Source organism: Pleurodeles waltl, chromosome 2_2 (assembly GCF_031143425.1).
Source record: "Pleurodeles waltl isolate 20211129_DDA chromosome 2_2, aPleWal1.hap1.20221129, whole genome shotgun sequence".
NCBI lineage: Eukaryota > Metazoa > Chordata > Amphibia > Caudata > Salamandridae > Pleurodeles > Pleurodeles waltl.
In genome coordinates this window covers 1,140,277,564-1,140,295,949 of record NC_090439.1, presented here as the reverse complement: position 1 = coordinate 1,140,295,949, position 18,386 = coordinate 1,140,277,564, and the positions used below count along the sequence as shown (strand labels likewise).

Sequence of the window (18,386 nt, the reverse complement as noted above, 5' to 3'; positions counted from 1 at the left end):
GTTCAAAAGAAGATCTCATGAGTAGGAATTTCATGAAGTAATAATCAAGATCTTGGGACATTGTAGTCATCAAGCATTAGACCTCATCACAACCCCATCATCGAAGAGGAAATGCTAGTAGTTCACCAGCATGCAGTGACATCCAGGGACAAAGGCAGATAGATGCTCAATCTTTTGATTCAAGCCTTTGCTGATACCTTTCCACTTCTTCCCCTTGTTCAGAGGGTGCTCAGAAGAGCCAAGAAAGAACCCTGGAAGCGAATACTAATCGCCAAAGTATGGGTCACCCGTGTTAGTATGTGGATATCCTGTAGTGGCAGTGACAACTTTCAGGCTCTCATCTAAAACATTGTCTCTCCTTTGAGTGAGGATCATAAAGGAGCTTCTCAGATAACTGTTCATGGTCTTCCTATCAGTGAGACCTCTAGCTCATTTATAGGAATTAAACACTGTTACTTTTTGGACCTCTACATAAAGCGGACATCAGCTTTGTCTCATGGAAGACTGCTTTGTTGCTAATACTCATCTCTGCTAGGAGAGTAAATGAAATCCACAGTCACCATCACACTACCCTTTTTACACTTCTGCAAAGACAGGGTAGTGTTACGTACCAATTCAAAATTCATTCTGAAAGTGCCATTAGACTTTCATCTGATTGAAGCTATTACTCTTAAAGCGTTCTTTCAGAGAACCCCACTACAAATGCAGAAAAAGCACTGCACTCATTGGATATTCATAATCATAATCCTTTATTTCGATTCTTTTGAATCATAAAAGGTGCAATAACAAAACGAAATGAGACCATCATAAAATAGTAACATATATACTCCCCAATTCACCTTTAAGTAGTCATCATTGGAAATTTTCCTTGGCACTTAGGCGGTCATTCTGACCGCGGCGGGCGGCGGTCGCCGCCCGCCATGCGGTCACCGCCAATTGCCCGCTCCGCGGTCAGAAGACCGCGGATGCCATTCTGGCTTTCCCGCTGGCCCGGCGGGCGACCGCCAAAAGAGCGCCCGCCAGCACAGCGGGAAAGGCCCTGCAACAATGAAGCCGGCTCCGAATGGAGCCGGCGGAGTTGCAGGTGTGCGACGGGTGCAGTTGCACCCGTCGTGATTTTCACTGTCTGCTAAGCAGACAGTGAAAATCTGTATGGGGCCCTGTTAGGGGGCCCCTGCACTGCCCATGCCAGTGGCATGGGCAGTGCAGGGGCCCCCAGGGGCCCCACGACACCCGTTCCCGCCATCCTGTTCCTGGCGGTAAAAACCGCCAGAAACAGGATGGCGGGAAGGGTGTCGGAATCTCAGCGCCGCCATGGAGATTCAGCCCATGCAGGGGAAATCCGGCGGGAAACCGCCGGATCCCCTTTTCTGACCGCGGCTTTACCGCCGCGGTCAGAATGGGCTGGGAAGCACCGCCAGCCTGTTGGCGGTGCTTCCGTGGTCCCCGGCCCTGGCGGTCTTGGACCGCCAGGGTCAGAATGACCCCCTTAATGTCTTTGTCCGAATGTGCCATGCTGCTATTAAAAACACACAACAGAACCATGGGAATAGAATATTAAATTTTTACTCCACAGTTGACATTTAATCAGTCATTGTTAAAATATTTCTTTGGCACTTAATATCTTTGTCCTAATGTGCCATACCGCTATTAGGAACTTTGCTGTGGCACACACAACAGAGCCATGGGTACTATTTTTACATATCCATAGGGCGGAGTTGTTAAGACCCAGCAATTTACCCAGGGGTCTAACCCAACGCCCTCTGTTTCTTATAAGCAGTAAAAAAAAAAAACATGGCTGATATTCTCTTGGGTCATACGCCCCATGGGGCAAAGGTCTGATGGTCCATAGTTCTGTTTCCATCTAGTGGTGAAATCACGCAAAGGTGAAGACCCAATTGTAAATCTAATGTAAAATGTATGTGCAAAAGGCTGTAAAACAGTGTTGAAATAATTTTCTAATTTTCTAATTTCTAAAAACATTTAGTTGACTAAAAGCTGTTGGTCAAATTACCAGAAGGCAACGTTACTAGTTCATCCCTTTGAACCCTAGCCCAGTATGCTTCCTTAAGGCTCTGTAAAGCATTGCTGGGAAGATGTAAAGGGTCTGACGGATTAGAGCCCAATCCTAACTTAAAAAACACAGTTCTTCACAGCAGCACCACACAATTTTCTCAACATTGGATATAGACAGGTATTTCAAATTCTATATTGACCTACTAAATCTTGTACCTAAAAAAGTAAAAATATTTTGACATGGTTAATGCTGGCAGCATCCTAGTGCTTTTTTCTTTAAATCATGTTCCACAGTAGTTTGTGTTGCTGTGCAACATGTAAAACATTTTTTACAAAGCCAATAGATTTCACATAGGTGAAACCAATTGACTTTGCCAATGCGTCTTTTAGTTTTTTTTGTAGGAGCAGGGAGATTAAGGGAATTGGCCAGAATCACAGGATGTTGCGCGGATGCTGAGATTCAAACCTGGTTTCCCAGTTCTGAAGTTGGCAGCTCTGGCTGTAATGCCAAATCCTATGCCCACTCTATCAGATCGGTTTGCCCGTTGTAATAGTGGGGATACAGTAAATTTCCATATCATGGTTATCCCCTGCTTCGCCAGTACCATCGCCAAATGCACAAACCATGCTTTGTCTTTTTGCTACAGCTTCTTATATCTAATATACATTGAGGCAGGTCTAGCGGGAGCAGCACATTAGGTACTTTTGATCCCCTCCTTAACACTAGACCATGCTGCACTGTATACTGGAAGTCTGCCTCAGTGTCTGCACAGCTGCAGCAGTCACTAGAAGCTTCTGGGTTCTGTTGCATGCTTCTGATATGTTGCAAGCACTTGGGGTTGATAGAGGTATGATGAATGTATTTGCACTGAGTGTATCTCAGTCTGACAGATCAGTTTCACAGAGCTCCAACTCCTCAGCCAGGTGGCCTCTGACATTCCCTCTCCCTGTTTGGTCTCCCACTGCTCTTTAGTGCCCACATCCTGTGTCCTGTGGGTGGAGCAGCTCCATACAAGCGTGTGATTGCTCTTCTGCCCACTCCATGTACCAGAAGGATGTTAATACCTGAGGGCCCGTCAGCTCCTCATTCACTGTGCGCGATCTTTGAGTCAACTGATGAGTGAGTGAAATGTAGAAAAGAAAGTGGCATGATCCTAATTCCTGGACTTCCTTCAGTGTTCCAAAAGATCTGAGTTTGCCATCTTCATACATGTCCTGCCATACAATCAGCTTTCAGTCCAAGGTGTGTGGCATGATTCCGTTTTGTATGAGTCGCAAGTATGTAATGCCTCCAAAGCAAGGCAGGTGCTAGGGGGGCAGTGTAGGCTCTCCAGCAGCAATGTGCTACCTTCATAAGCATGCCCAGGATGTAAACGATGAATTTCCCATTAACCATTCTACAACCTGTCTACCTAGCCCTGCCAGCACGTCCACGCACACTGGGATAATCATCCCGCTAAACCACCACATTGGCCATTGCATATGTGCTGCAGCATAATACATTTCATAATTTGGTGCACCATGTCCCCCTCTGCCACCGGGGCATATAATTTAGCCATCTTTACCCTATGTCTCCCTCAGGGGTGTGAGGTAGGCCTCTACAGCCCGGCACTGCAGAGAGGCCACAACCCTTCAAATTGTCAGGGGGGACCCGTTCAGCCCAAGGCCACTGTATATGTGTGTGCATTGCCACCCTTAATCCTAAACAGTTTGAACCATCCCTGCACGACATGCTGTGCAGAGACTGTACAATCCCAAGGTGCGGTTGGATCCCACACCTGAATCCAAGTCCCTGGTGCAGGTGGGAACTAGTGGGTACATCAGATGCCCCAGCGCGTGAGAGTGCCATTTTTAGGAGCTGCAACCCCGTAAAGATGACACCCCTAACTGACCTATGGAGGACGCTATGAACAGTCTGGCGACAGTAGGCCTGTGTTTTAACTTTGCAGACCTGTTGGTGCTGTAACTCTTCTCCCTTCCAATGACTCCGGTCACTGATGTCCGCATGTTAACTGGACTTTCAAGCTTGGAATCTGAGTTCTTTGTGTGACTAAAGACATGGCTGTTGTTGGAATGTGCATGATACAAAGGACTGTGCACACATTAGTAATGAGGGGAGGCCATGATGAATGATATGCTCTCCCTTCACAGCTCTCCCTTCCTTACAATGAGTGATATTCTCTGCCCCTCACAGCTCTCCCTTCCTTATAATGAGGGGAGGCCATGATGAGTGATATTCTCTGCCCCTCTCAGCTCTCCCTTCCTTACGGTGAGGGAGGCCATGATGAGTGATATTCTCTGCCCCTCACAGCTCTCCCTTCCTTATAATGAGGGGAGGCCAAGGTGAGTGATATTCCCTGCCCCTCACAGCCCTCCCTTCCTTACAATGAGTGATATTCTCTGCCCCTCACAGCTCCCCCTTACTTATAATGAGGGGAGGCCATGATGAGTGATATTCTCTGCCCCTCACAGTTCTCCCTACCTTACAATGAGTGATATTCTCTGCCCCTCACAGCTCTCCCTTCCTTACAATGAGGGGAGGCCATGATGAGTGATGTTCTCTGCCCCTCACAGCTCTCCCTTCCTTACAATGAGGGGAGGCAATGATGAGTGATATTCTCTGCCTCTCGCAGCTCTCCCTTCCTTACAATGAGTGATATTCTCTGCCCCTCACAGCTCTCCCTTCCTTATAATGAGGGGAGGCCATGATGAGTGATATTCTCTGCCCCTCACAGCTCTCCCTTCCTTACGGTGAGGGAGGCCATGATGAGTGATATTCTCTGCCCCTCACAGCTCTCCCTTCCTTACTGTGAGGGGAGGCCATGATGAGTGATATTCTCTGCCCCTCACAGCTCTCCCTTCCTTACAGTGAGGGAGGCCATGATGAGTGATATTCTCTGCCCCTCACAGCTCTCCCTTCCTTACGGTGAGGGAGGCCATGATGAGTGATATTCTCTGCCCCTCACAGCCCTCCCTTCCTTACGGTGAGGGAGGCCATGATGAGTGATATTCTCTGCCCCTCACAGCTCTCCCTTCCTTTCTCGAGCTATGGTTTGTCTGTACAGTTAGACCCTTCCTTCCTTTCAAACGTTCTCACAATCCTTTGCACACTGCCTCCATCACTCCCCCATGCTCTTTGTTCAAAGGAAATGAAAAAAAACAACAACAAAAAATGTTCGCTAAAGGTCGGATGTACGAAATACTTATTTTGCATTTCCTAAATAGTGACTCGGTAGAAATAGCTATTTTGGAAATGCATAATGGTATACACAAAAATGGAGATTCCCTAATAGTGATTCCTACGGTGTAGGAATCGCTATTAGGAAATTGCTATTTAGGTTAGGCTATTTAGGTAATACTAAACTATTCGTTCCTATAGGTACAAATGGTTTAGCATTTCTTAATTTGCAACTTCTTAATAGGAAATTTCTAATTAGGAAATGCTAAAGCAAGGGTGACGTTCTGCCTAAGCCCCTTCCTTGCTGCACCCCGAAAAAAGTGGTGCACATATACAGTAATGTGTGTGCTCTATTGCACTTTAAAAAAAGCTTTTTCGGGTGTTTTTTTTAAAATTGCACATGGTTATCATCTATTTGAAGTCAATGGTAATTGTATTTCCTAAAAGCTCATTTTGCATTCATGAAATGCTTTGTACATGTGCCAAGAAATCGCGAAATGGAAATCCCTATTTGCGATTTCCTAAGGGCCTTTGTACATAGAAAAGGGATGTTTTTCATTTCTTAACGGGCCGAAAGTGTGATTCGGCCCGTTAAGAAATACAAAAGGCCTTTGTACATTTGGCCCTACATGTATTGTCACTCTCAATATATTTGATACAAATATTTAGATCTGTGGTGGCACTCACCACCCCTTTTATAAATCCCTTTGGAATAATATGCTAGATATTGACAATAGCTGATGATGCTTGGGTCCACCTATGGCACAACGCCTAAACCTTCTCCCACTCCGTGGCATGCAATGAAGCCCACTGTAGGGTTATATTTGACTGATACCTTTAGCCTTCCAAATTAGCAAACCTTTAGCCAACCATGAGTGTTTTATGTTGGAGGGGTTGCGGGACGCTGGTGGGATTATCCTCATATCAAGCCTTACTGGAATGATATTCCAGCTGAAATTAAATTACATTAACATTAGAGTATCCCATTCCAGCCACCCCTGCATTCATCCTTTCAGGTTTAATCACACCTGAACTTAAACATCAAACATACTCTGATCATTTAATAACTTGGAACCGCCTAGTAGCAGTAAAGAAAAAAGGTTTTAGGAATATATGGAGTCCATTAATAGATCGCCTCCCTAAAGGTCTTCCTTTAATGTCCTGATCTGCACACGAATGAGCCCTTAATCTCATTTGTTACAATGTAAGACAAAGATGGTGATATTTTACCTATGGTTCTCTCTCGGAATGAGTTGTAGGGTGGGAGTGGAGAGGAAGATTTGTTTACTGCATAAGAAGCTGAGGAAATTTCAGACACTGGAAACCTATTGGCTATGATGTTGGCATCTAATGGCATGCTAACATAGTAAATTGTGTTAATCTGTGAATACAAATCTATTTAGATATTTAGGGGGTGATTCTAACCCTGGCGGTCGGTGTTAAAGCGGCGGCCAACCCGCCAACAGGCTGGCGGTCCAAAAAATGGAATTCTGACCCTGGCGGGAACCGCCAACACAGCCCGCCAACTTAACACTCCGACCGCCGCGGCGGTACAGACAAACAGCGCGGCGGTCACCGCCAACAGGCAGGCGGCAGACAATGTACCGCCCACACTATCATAACTCACCAATCCGCCACCTTTTCCGGGGCGGGAGCACCGCCGATAAAAACACGGCGGAAACAGACTACGAACGGGAAAACGCTCACCTCTATGCACTCCACGAGGACGGAGGACAGCATGGAACCCGAATTGAACATCATACCTGCTCTCGCCTACCTTCTCATCTACCACGAGTACGAAGTCCGGCGCAGACGACAACGGTGAGTACTGCACCTACGACACACGGGAGGGGGAGGACGAAAGGTTACGGGCACACACATATGCGACCCCCCCCAATCATGTACTCACCAATGCAGAGCACCAAGTCACAGTGACACCACCCAAACACCCCTGAAAAATGCTAGGACATAATCATATTTTGAATAAACATTTATGTACCAAAAAGCTCCAGAAAATTAGCGTACAACCATGAAAGATATCCGCAACAAAACAAATGACATACACATCAGTGTATGACTGAAGTACCAAGTCCTGCACATCCTACCAATTCAGCATGTCCGTGGGCCAAAGTTTTGAGAAACAAGGGCAAAGCCCACACAGGAGACCTGAGTCCTTTGGAGAGAACACTGCAGGGGCATCAGATGTAAAAACTACAGGCACCTCAGGGGGAAGGGAAGGGGGGGGGCACCACAGCCACATGAGTCCACGACGCCAGATCCACGAGGAGCCACCATGCCCACCGTTCAATCCTGGGGAGTGCAAAGCCACAGTCTCTCAATGTCTCTACAGTGGGTGGGCTGCCCACCGTTCAATCCTGGGGAGTGCAAAGCCACAGTCTCTCAATGTCTCTACAGTGGGTGGGCTGCCCACCGTTCAATCCTGGGGAGTGCAAAGCCACAGTCTCTCAATGTCTCTACAGTGGGTGGGCTGCCCACTGGACCAACCTGGGGAGTGCAAAGCCACAGTCTCTCAATGTCTCTACAGTGGGTGGGCTGCCCACTGGACCAACCTGGGGAGTGCAAAGCCACAGTCTCTCAATGTCTCTACAGTGGGTGGGCTGCCCACTGTTCAATCCTGGGGAGTGCAAAGCCACAGTCCATCATGTGGATGACAATCTCCACTGGTCAAGGAGGAGGCATGGTGGGCACAATGAACCATCAACGGTGCTTGAGACGGCGGGGCCCAGCGGAGCGGTGCTTGAGAGGAAGGGCCCAGCGGAGCGGTGCTTGAGAGGAAGGGCCCAGCGGAGCGGTGCTTGAGACGGCGGGGCCCTGTTCAGCGGTGCTTGAGACGGCGGGGCCCAGCGGAGCGGTGCTTGAGACGGCGGGGCCCAGCGGAGCGGTGCTTGAGAGGAAGGGCCCAGCGGAGCGGTGCTTGAGACGGCGGGGCCCAGCGGAGCGGTGCTTGAGACGGCGGGGCCCAGCGGAGCGGTGCTTGAGAGGAAGGGCCCAGCGGAGCGGTGCTTGACAGGAAGGGCCCAGCGGAGCGGTGCTTGAGAGGAAGGGCCCAGCGGAGCGGTGCTTGAGAGGAAGGGCCCAGCGGAGCGGTGCTTGAGACGGCGGGGCCCAGCGGAGCGGTGCTTGAGAGGAAGGGCCCAGCGGAGCGGTGCTTGAGACGGCGGGGCCCTGTTCAGCGGTGCTTGAGACGGCGGGGCCCAGCGGAGCGGTGCTTGAGAGGAAGGGCCCAGCGGAGCGGTGCTTGACAGGAAGGGCCCAGCGGAGCGGTGCTTGAGAGGAAGGGCCCAGCGGAGCGGTGCTTGAGAGGAAGGGCCCAGCGGAGCGGTGCTTGAGACGTCAGGGCCCAGCGGAGCGGTGCTTGAGAGGAAGGGCCCAGCGGAGCGGTGCTTGAGACGGCGGGGCCCTGTTCAGCGGTGCTTGAGACGGCGGGGCCCAGCGGAGCGGTGCTTGAGAGGAAGGGCCCAGCGGAGCGGTGCTTGACAGGAAGGGCCCAGCGGAGCGGTGCTTGAGAGGAAGGGCCCAGCGGAGCGGTGCTTGAGAGGAAGGGCCCAGCGGAGCGGTGCTTGAGACGGCGGGGCCCTGTTCGGCGGTGCTTGAGACGGCGGGGCCCAGCGGAGCGGTGCTTGAGACGTCGGGGCCCAGCGGAGCGGTGCTTGAGACGGCGGGCCCTGTTCAGCGGTGCTCTTCTGCACCGCGGGCCCTGTTCAGCGGTGCTTATCTCCACGGCGGGGCCCTGTTCAGCGGTGCTCTTCTGCACCGCGGGCCCTGTTCAGCGGTGCTTATCTCCACGGCGGGGCCCTGTTCAGCGGTGCTCTTCTGCACCGCGGGCCCTGTTCAGCGGTGCCTATCTCCACGGCGGGGCCCTGTTCAGCGGTGCTTGAGACGGCGGGGCCCAGCGGAGCGGTGCTTGAGAGGAAGGGCCCAGCGGAGCGGTGCTTGACAGGAAGGGCCCAGCGGAGCGGTGCTTGAGAGGAAGGGCCCAGCGGAGCGGTGCTTGAGAGGAAGGGCCCAGCGGAGCGGTGCTTGAGACGGCGGGGCCCAGCGGAGCGGTGCTTGAGAGGAAGGGCCCAGCGGAGCGGTGCTTGAGACGGCGGGTCCCTGTTCAGCGGTGCTTGAGACGGCGGGGCCCAGCGGAGCGGTGCTTGAGAGGAAGGGCCCAGCGGAGCGGTGCTTGACAGGAAGGGCCCAGCGGAGCGGTGCTTGAGAGGAAGGGCCCAGCGGAGCGGTGCTTGAGAGGAAGGGCCCAGCGGAGCGGTGCTTGAGAGGAAGGGCCCAGCGGAGCGGTGCTTGAGACGGCGGGGCCCTGTTCAGCGGTGCTTGAGACGGCGGGGCCCAGCGGAGCGGTGCTTGAGACGGCGGGGCCCAGCGGAGCGGTGCTTGAGACGGCGGGGCCCTGTTCAGCGGTGCTCTTCTGCACCGCGGGCCCTGTTCAGCGGTGCTTATCTCCACGGCGGGGCCCTGTTCAGCGGTGCTCTTCTGCACCGCGGGCCCTGTTCAGCGGTGCCTATCTCCACGGCGGGGCCCTGTTCAGCGGTGCTCTTCTGCACCGCGGGCCCTGTTCAGCGGTGCCTATCTCCACGGCGGGGCCCTATTCAGCGGTGCTCTTCTGCACCGCGGGCCCTGTTCAGCGGTGCCTATCTCCACGGCGGGGCCCTGTTCAGCGGTGCCCATCCAGCAGGTCAAGGGAGCCAGACCTGGCCTGGACTCCCTGTTCAGTCGCCCTCGGACCGTGACGTATCTGGCCCCTTCGGGGACGGACTCCTGGCCTCCTTAGTGTCCTCCTTCCCAAGTGGGATGTGGCATGTGGGGTCCACCTTCTCCGCGCTCCTGCTGCCCTTCCGCTCCTTTGATCGGGCTCTCGGGCCCTTGCCTCCCCCAGATGGTGTGGGTGGTGAAGTGGCCGCACATTGCTCCTTGGGGGCAGCCCTGTCAGTCCTCGCACGGCGGTCCTTGGTTTTGCGGGTCCTCTTGCCGGGGGGGGGGCTGGACGTGTCCTTGCTGCAGCTCGATGTGTCACTGCTGGCAAAGGGTGGGCTCCAGAACCCAGGCACAACAGTGACACCCGAAGCTGGGCTGGTGGTGGCTGCGGTGCTCTTGGGACTCTTTGAAGATGGATGGGGGGGGGTCATCGGGGGGAAAGAGGTTAAGGTTAGCCAGGAAAAGTTTTTTAGGGCCAAGGTAAAGGGTAGGAGTAGTGGAGATGGAAGTGGAGGTAGAGGAGGTGGTTGTAGGAGAGTCAGGTGTGCTGTCATTGGGTGAAGGTGCTGGTGCTGTAGGCTGTCGTGAGGTGGATGGCTGTTGGGTGGGTGGCTGCCTGCGTTTGTGTGTCTTGGAAGAGGGGGTGACAGACACAGTGGGAGAGGACACAGGGGACGTGTACATGGCAGTGGGGGTGGTGACTGCACGAGTGTGGACTGTACTGGAGGGTGAGGTGGTGATGGAAGCACTGGCTGATGTTGGGGTGCATGCAGGTGTGAGTGTAGACGTCACAGGGAGGGAGGAGGGAGACGAGGAGGAGGGGGACACAGGGGTGGCAGTGGCTGTTGGCATGTCTGCATCTGGGTGTTGCTCGGGTGAGTGTTTGCGGGATCTGTGGTGCTTGTGTTTGGATGAGCTGCTCTTGGGTGTTGAGGTGTGTGCAGGCTGGTCTGATGGTGTGGATGGGATAGGCTGAGGAACAGGAGACAGAGACAGGCTGGAGGCAGTCAGAAGAGGGAGGCTGGAAACAGGGACAATGGCTGCCGTCAGTGCTGAGGCCAGAGCAGTGAATGCTCGTTGATGGGCAGCCTGACCCGAATGAATGCCCTCCAGGTACGCATTGCTCTGTTGCACCTCCCTTTGCACACCCTGGATGGCATTCAAAAGGGTCGTCTGCCCAACAATGAGCGTCCTTACCAGGTCAATGAGCTCCGCACTGAGGGCAGCAGGGGCAACAGGGGCAGGGGCTGAGGTGCCTGGGGCGAAGGAGACGCGCGCCTTCCTGGGCGAAGCGGCACGGAGCGAAGACTGAGGGGCTGCTGGGAGGGCGGGGATGGTGCGCTGGGTGGCGGCTGTACCTGTAGAGGCAGGGGGCACGGATGTTGCCGCCACCCCTAGGGAGCTCCCATCCGAGGACGTGTCGCTTTCGCTGCTCTCACCAGCGGTCCCCGTCGTGGTGCTCCCCTCGCCCTCCGGATCACTGGTGCCCTCGGTGTCTGTTCCTGGGCCCACCGGGGCCTTGTGTCCTGCAGCTCCCTCGTGCTCCGATGCCATATCTCCTCCGCCTGATGATGCTAATGCACACATGCACAAGAAGATGAAGAGAAAGGGTGGGGGGAGAAAAAAGAAGACCAGGTTGAGTGCATGCAATGTCAACACCGTTGGTGGAGAGGACAGACACAGGTGCCTAATGCACTAAGCCGCGCATTCGGGGTACACTACTCAGTACTACTGACTAAGACAACCGGCCAAGAGACGTCAAACGCGCACATGGGAGATGCTGGACCTTCAATGGCTGTACTTGTCACCCTACAGAGGTGGGGGCCGGGGGCACAGGGCCATGCCTAAGGGAGAGGACTACACTACAGAAAGCGCCCTGGCCTAATGTCACCCACAACCCTCCTCCCCCACCCAGACGCCTCCACTGCGCAGAAAGATAGGAGAATGTGCTGATACTCACCCCCTTGTGTCTGCTGTGATGTCTTAAAGCGCCCATCCAATTCAGGGTAGGCCACCGCCAGGATCCGGGACATCAGGGGGGTCATGGTGCGACTGGCACCCCTCCTAGGTTGGGAGGCCATCCCCAGCAGTCTTTCTGCGGTCTTCCTTGTCCCGCGGCGGATGTCCTCCCACCTCTTGCGGCAGTGGGTGCCCCGTCTGTTGTGGACCCCCAAGGTCCGGACTTCCTTGGCGATGGCACGCCAAATATCGATCTTCTGATGGGCGCTGACCTATTAGATATGTACAGGGTGGAAAGGAGGAAATCATCAATGGCCTGCATGTTAGATGTAATTGCCCCCCCCCCACCCACTTTGCCATATGGCACATGCTCTCATCTGTCGGGCGTTGCACTCCTCATTCGCCCCCCACCCCACCCCACCAACTTACATCCACCCCAATCCACACAGGCATAGCCCATTCCATTAGCACCCGGGGTACTCACTTGTTGGTCTGGAGGACCGTAGAGTAGCGCATACTGGGGGAGGACCCCATCCACGAGCTTGTCCAATTCTTCAGACGTGAAGGCAGGGGCCCTTTCCCCAGTCACAGCAGCCATTGTATCTTCCAGACCGAGTTCACAGCAGCACTTGCAGTATAGGTCCTCTCCTGTGGATGATCAGGTTTCGAGTGATTAAGCAGATAGAAAATGGCGGTCACGTCCGCGGCGGTGCGTACCGCGGCGGTGCGTACCGCGACCGCCGGCGCACTTCGCCATTGGCTCCTGAAACCCATAGGCTTCAATGTTAACCAATGCGGCTTTGCGCCGCGGTCTTCGACCGCCTACCGCCACGGTGTGCCCCGCCAGCGCAGTGACCTCACATCCCATTGTCCCACTTCACAGGTCAGGCAGCCGCCATTTCAAGGGCCCACATGGCTTAATTTTGACTGCGACACACAGGCCTAGGCCTTGCATTGCCACACATACACGCCTTTCAACCCATTGCCATTCTTTAACTGTGCAAGCTGTCTGTACGTACCTGTGGTTTGGCTGACTCTGTGCTCCATGTTGTCCTTCCTAGGCACCGTCCGCTGGGACTTGGGATGAGAAGGAGGAATCCTCGCGTGTACCGACCGCTGGTGGACCTGTCGACAATGGAAGAACGCCATATAATACTTCGATACCGACTTGACCGTGCCACTATCCATGAACTGTGTGCCCAGCTGGAGCCAGCCCTGATGTCCCCCATCCGCCAACCCACAGGGATTCCCCCTCTGGTGCAGGTTTTGTCAGTCCTCCATTTTTTGGCCAGTGGGTCATTCCAGACCACAGTGGCCATGTCATCTGGAATGTCTCAGCCTATGTTTTCTAAGATTTTGAGCAGAGTGTTGTCTGCCCTGATGAAACTCATGCGGAGCTACATCATTTTCCCCGAGGAGGGTGACTTGCCCACAGTGAAGGGTGATTTCTATGCCCTTGGACATATCCCCAACATCATTGGTGCCATTGATGGGACCCATGTGGCTTTGGTACCCCCAAAAGACGATGAGCAGGTGTACCGAAACAGAAAGAATTATCATTCGATGAATGTCCAGGTGGTCTGTTTGGCTGACCAGTACATCTCCCATGTAAATGCCAAGTTCCCAGGGTCAGTGCATGACGCGTATGTGATGCGAAATAGCAGCATCCCCTATGTGATGGAGCAGCTACAGAGACAACGTGTGTGGCTAATAGGTGACTCTGGTTACCCCAACCTGCCGTGGCTACTGACCCCAGTAAGGAATCCCCGGACAAGGGCAGAGGAACGCTACAATGAGGCCCATGGGCGAACTAGGAGGGTGATTGAGCGAACCTTTGGCCTCCTGAAGGCCAGGTTTAGGTGCCTGCATATGACTGGTGGAGCCCTAATGTACTCACCAAAGAAGGTGTGCCATATCATCGTGGCGTGCTGTATGCTTCACAACCTGGCTTTGCGACGCCAGGTGCCTTTCCTGCAGGAGGATGGTGCAGATGGTGGTGTTGTAGAAGCCGTGGAGCCTGTGGAGAGTGAAGAGGAGGAAGACTCTGAGGACGACACAGACAATAGGGACAGAGTGATACAACAGTATTTCCAGTGACACCCAGGTAAGAATCACCCACGCCATTTCACAATTGCTTCTAGGCTCCTGCATCTATACTTTCTGTAGTTCCCCACAGATGTTTTTTATTAATTTATGCCTTTCCCTTCCCTTCTCAGTGCTGTCTGACTCAGTACCTGACTTCTGCTTGGTTCGCCCATGAAATACAGCGTATTGACATTGGTATGTTGTCATGACTAATTGACAGAACAGAAATTGAACAGTAATATGTTATCCCTTTGTTAATAATACAGCATGACTCAAAACAGGTTTGTGTGCAAAATGTGATTTATTTACAGTGCTAGATACCGGTACATGTGATTCTAATGGTGATGGGTGGGGGTGGAGGAATATCCATGGCAGAGTCCAGTTCTCAGTCTCACAGGTGCATTGTTCTTTTGCCTGTGGAAGGATGGAGCATAGGCAGTTCATGGTTGGACAGGGTGGCAATGTGGGACAGTGGGAAGACTTGAGGGGGTATGTCCTGCTGGCGGGGGTCTTGACATCCTACTCTGTCTTTTTCTTTGGTCTCAGGCTCCTCTTACGGGGTGGTTGTTCTTCAGCAGGAGGTGGGGTTCTGGGGGGCTGTCGAGGTGTTGGGACCTCCTGTCCACTAGCGCCGGCGGAGGTGGTAGGCTGTTCCTGGTCCGGCCTAGTGACAGGGGCCCTGTGTGGTGCACCATGGTCCCGCAACGCGTCCTCTATCCTGTGGAGGGCCAGGACGATGGTCCCCATTGCGGTCCCGATGATTCTCAGCTCCTCCCTGAAGCCCATGTAGCGTTCCTCCTGCTGTGCCTGGATCTCAGTGAACCTGGCCAGTACCGTCGCCATTGTTTCTTGGGAGTGGTAGTAGGCCCCCATGAGGGTGGTGAGGGCCTCTTGGAGAGTGGGTTCCCTGGGCCTCTCCTCCCCCCCCTGTCGCACAGCAGCCCTCCGAGCTGCCCGGTTTCCCCCGGCCTCTGTCCCCTGGCCGGTGTGCCCGCTCCCACTGCCCCCAGGTCCCTGTTGTTGTTGGGGTGTCGGGTTAGCCTGGGTGCCCTGTAGTGGCAGACACACCGCTGATTGAGCTGTCCTAGAGACAGAGGCATGGGCCCGCTGGGTGGGAGCTGTGCTGGTGTTGGCAGAGGGGGTCGGGTCTGGTGTGGCCTGTGTCTGGGTGAGGGGAACCGACTGCCCAGAGGTCCCCGATGGTCCGGGCTGGTCATCAGGTTCACTGTCGACAGAGCTGCTATCCTCAGTGTGGGCCTGTTCCGGTGGTGGGATGGACACTTCTGGACCCTCCTGGCTGGTGTGTTGTCGTTCGGGTCCTGCATGGGGTAAGAGAGTTTGGTTATTGTTTCTGTGTGTGCAATAGCATGCGTGTTGTGGGTGCCCTTGTCCCCCAGTGCAGGCATTCCCTGGAGGGAGGTGTTGTGAGGGTATTTAGTGGGGGTGAGGGGTTAGTGCAGTGGTCATGCTTAGGTGATGGGTGCCCATGGTTTGTGTTGGCATGCAGGAGTTGGTGTTGGGATGGGTGGGTTGTGCTGGTGAGACATTGTCAGGAAGGATGTGTGCTGGGGGGTTGGGGGTGAGGGTGGGGGTGTGGGTTGGCATGCTGGTGGGGTGTGGGGGATATAGTAGTTGAGATGGGACTTACCAGAGTCCATTCCTCCGGCTACTCCTGCGAGGCCCTGAGGATGCAGGATGGTCAAGACGTCTTGTTCCCACGATGTAAATTCGGGAGGGGTGGGTGGGGGTCCGCCGCCAGTCTTCTGGACCGCGATGTTGTGCCTCGAGACCATCGACCGGACCTTCCCCCGTAGGTCGTTCCATCTTTTGCGGATGTCGTCCCTATTCCTGGGATGCTGTCCCACCGCGTTGACCCTGTCCACGATCCGCTGCCATAGCTCCGCCTTCCTGGCTATACTGGTGTGCTGCACCTGCGAGCCGAAGAGCTGGGGTTCCACTCTTAGGATTTCCTCCACCATGACCCGGAGTTCTTGGTCCGAAAAGCGTGGATGCCTTTGGGGTGCCATGGGGTGGTGTGGGTGAGGTGTGGGGTGGTGTATGTGATGAGGAGTGTGTTGGTGAGTGGTGCTTTGTGCTACTATGTGGTGTGTGTGATGGTGTAGTGTGCCTCAGTGTGTCTTGCTTTGGATTATCTGCTGTGTCTCTCTCTCCTTCTCTCAGTATTTGGGGTCGCAGGGGTTTGTGGGTGATGTGGTTGTGTGTTTTATAGTTGGTTGATTGTGTGGGAGTGGTGTGTGTATGTGTATCAGGTGTGTGTCTTTCAAATTGTCCAATGTGGCTGTGTTTTGGTGCTGTGTGTGTATTCTGACCGCGGCGGTGTGTAGCGCCAATGGAATACCGCGTTTGAATGACCGCCGTGTGGATTCGTGGGTCGTAATGGCATGGGCGTATTTCTGTTGGCGTGACGGTGGAGGTTTGGTCATCTCCAGTTTATCGCTGCCCGCCGATGTGGCGGGCTGCAGTGGAGGACGGATTTTTGGAGGTTTGGCCGTTATGGGTCAGAATGACCGTGGCGGTTGACCGCGGCCGCGGCGGTGTTATGGCGGTCTTCTGACCGGCGGTAAGGGCATTTTACCGCCGAGGTCAGAATCACCCCCTTAGTGTTTTGGTAGGCACAACCTTTCATGTCTTCATTGACTTATAAACAACGTTTTCCACTTTCACCGTTGAATAGTATGAATTCCATACTTCAAGAATATGTTAGTTTGATCATACAAGAAAATGTGCACACAAATATTCACAAAAACAAAAATGTCTAGTTTAACCCCTTTCACATGTTGACACTTCACTAGCTGTCTACAAAAGTATTATTCTTGCTGTATTCAGGTTTCAAGGTGCTATCTTGTTTTTTGTCATTATAAATCATCAGATGCAACACGTTTCTGACTCATAATGAAAAGTATGTGATGATGATGATGACAGTTTACAATTTCAAGAATGAATTTGTGGAGACATTTGGGCCTGATTTGGAGTTGTGTTGTCCTGGGAATTCACATAATCTTTGAAGAAATGCTCAGTCTGGTGTAGAATCAATGTATGCACCTAGTTTACTGAAGAAAATCCAGCATCTCAAGTCTTCTGCAAACTTAGCATTTATTCCAGAATTGGAAAATTTCCCATTACCAGTCAACTCTAAATCCGGCACAGATTGGTTGTTTAGGGTTGGCAGACTGCTAACATGTCCGAGGCTCTGCAGCCGCGGTCCACTTGCAAAATCTAGAATTTTCTTCACAGAAAGTTCTTACTTTGACAAGTTGGGAGCATATTCAGTGACATTGTTTGGTGCTGGCTGGCTAATGGGTCTACCTGCACATCTAAACATAGGAAGAACCATTTTCTTTTGTTTTTCATGGACCAACTACTAATGCAAGGGTTTGTTTGTGAAAAACATAACATTCAATGTCACTGATTTGATAGTGGTTTTCTCCTAGCACTCATAGGACAGTATTCTTATTGTCCCACCAAAACTTTTGTGCTACCCCTAGGGGGCCATCTTCTGATACCATGAACCTGCTGCTCTTGCAGTGGGTACTTCGCTACATAGGGAGTTCTATCGGCCGTGTTACTGAGGTGCCACTGACCTAAAAGAAGCAATTCCTCCAACTGTACATGAGGCAAGGGAACTGCGAGTTGGGCAGATGAGGCATGACGGTTTTTAACTGCTACCTTGACATCAGATTGGTCTAAATAACCCACGTAGTCCTTCTTTGAAACATATGAGTTGGTTCATGCTAGATGTTCCTGGAGAATTGAAAACAAGATCAGTATTGTTGTCGATTAATAGCAGGTTAATTACAGAGATGCTTTACATCTCCCAAGACTATCTTGCCTCTCAGCTGCAAATGTCTATTCTGTAGTTCAAGACAACGGTGGAACTGGGCAGGATGCTGATGAGCGCTATCTGGATGAGTATGACTTCGAAGACCACGAAGAGTCACAAGCGGAATGGGTGGAATCAAAGTTTGCCTATATTGTTCCTCCAGACCACCACAGGTAAGTTTGAAAAAAATGTGCCTTTGTCATTTGTACCTACTTTCTTTTTTATGCCTTTTGCTCTGAAATTGTTTGAGTAGGTAATGAGAAGAAATATCAGAATGTGTGTTCCTTTGATGCACTTTTATCATTTTACTCTTCAGTTATCTATGCTTTTTGATTGTGCAGACATGCTTCCTTGTTGTGCTCTCCATCCTAAGTCACTTTGATAAAGCAGAAATTAGCTGTCCTCGCTGTGAGAATAATCCCAGGTTGCATAATCTACTTTTTGCTTCAATGAAGCTCAAATGATTTCCTCCATTCACACTTTGTAAAGGTAAAATTCTGCAGTATTGGTTCTTTCATAGATTCACATGCTTGAATCATTCCCCGTTGCGAAGTGGGAGTCCCACGGTTCCATAGAATGCAGTAGCCAATG

At 52.5% G+C, this 18,386-nt stretch overlaps 1 protein-coding gene across 1 annotated transcript in view; it reads left to right on the top strand.

Annotated features, from left to right (window-relative positions):
* LOC138282969 (NFX1-type zinc finger-containing protein 1-like) overlaps positions 1–18,386 on the top strand; it is a 459,320-nt gene that overhangs the window by 214,631 nt on the left and 226,303 nt on the right. Inside the window, exon 11 of the mRNA XM_069221050.1 lies at positions 17,833–17,968. Within this exon, the coding sequence (XP_069077151.1) occupies positions 17,833–17,968 (136 nt within the window). The remainder of the gene's footprint in view (positions 1–17,832; positions 17,969–18,386) is intronic.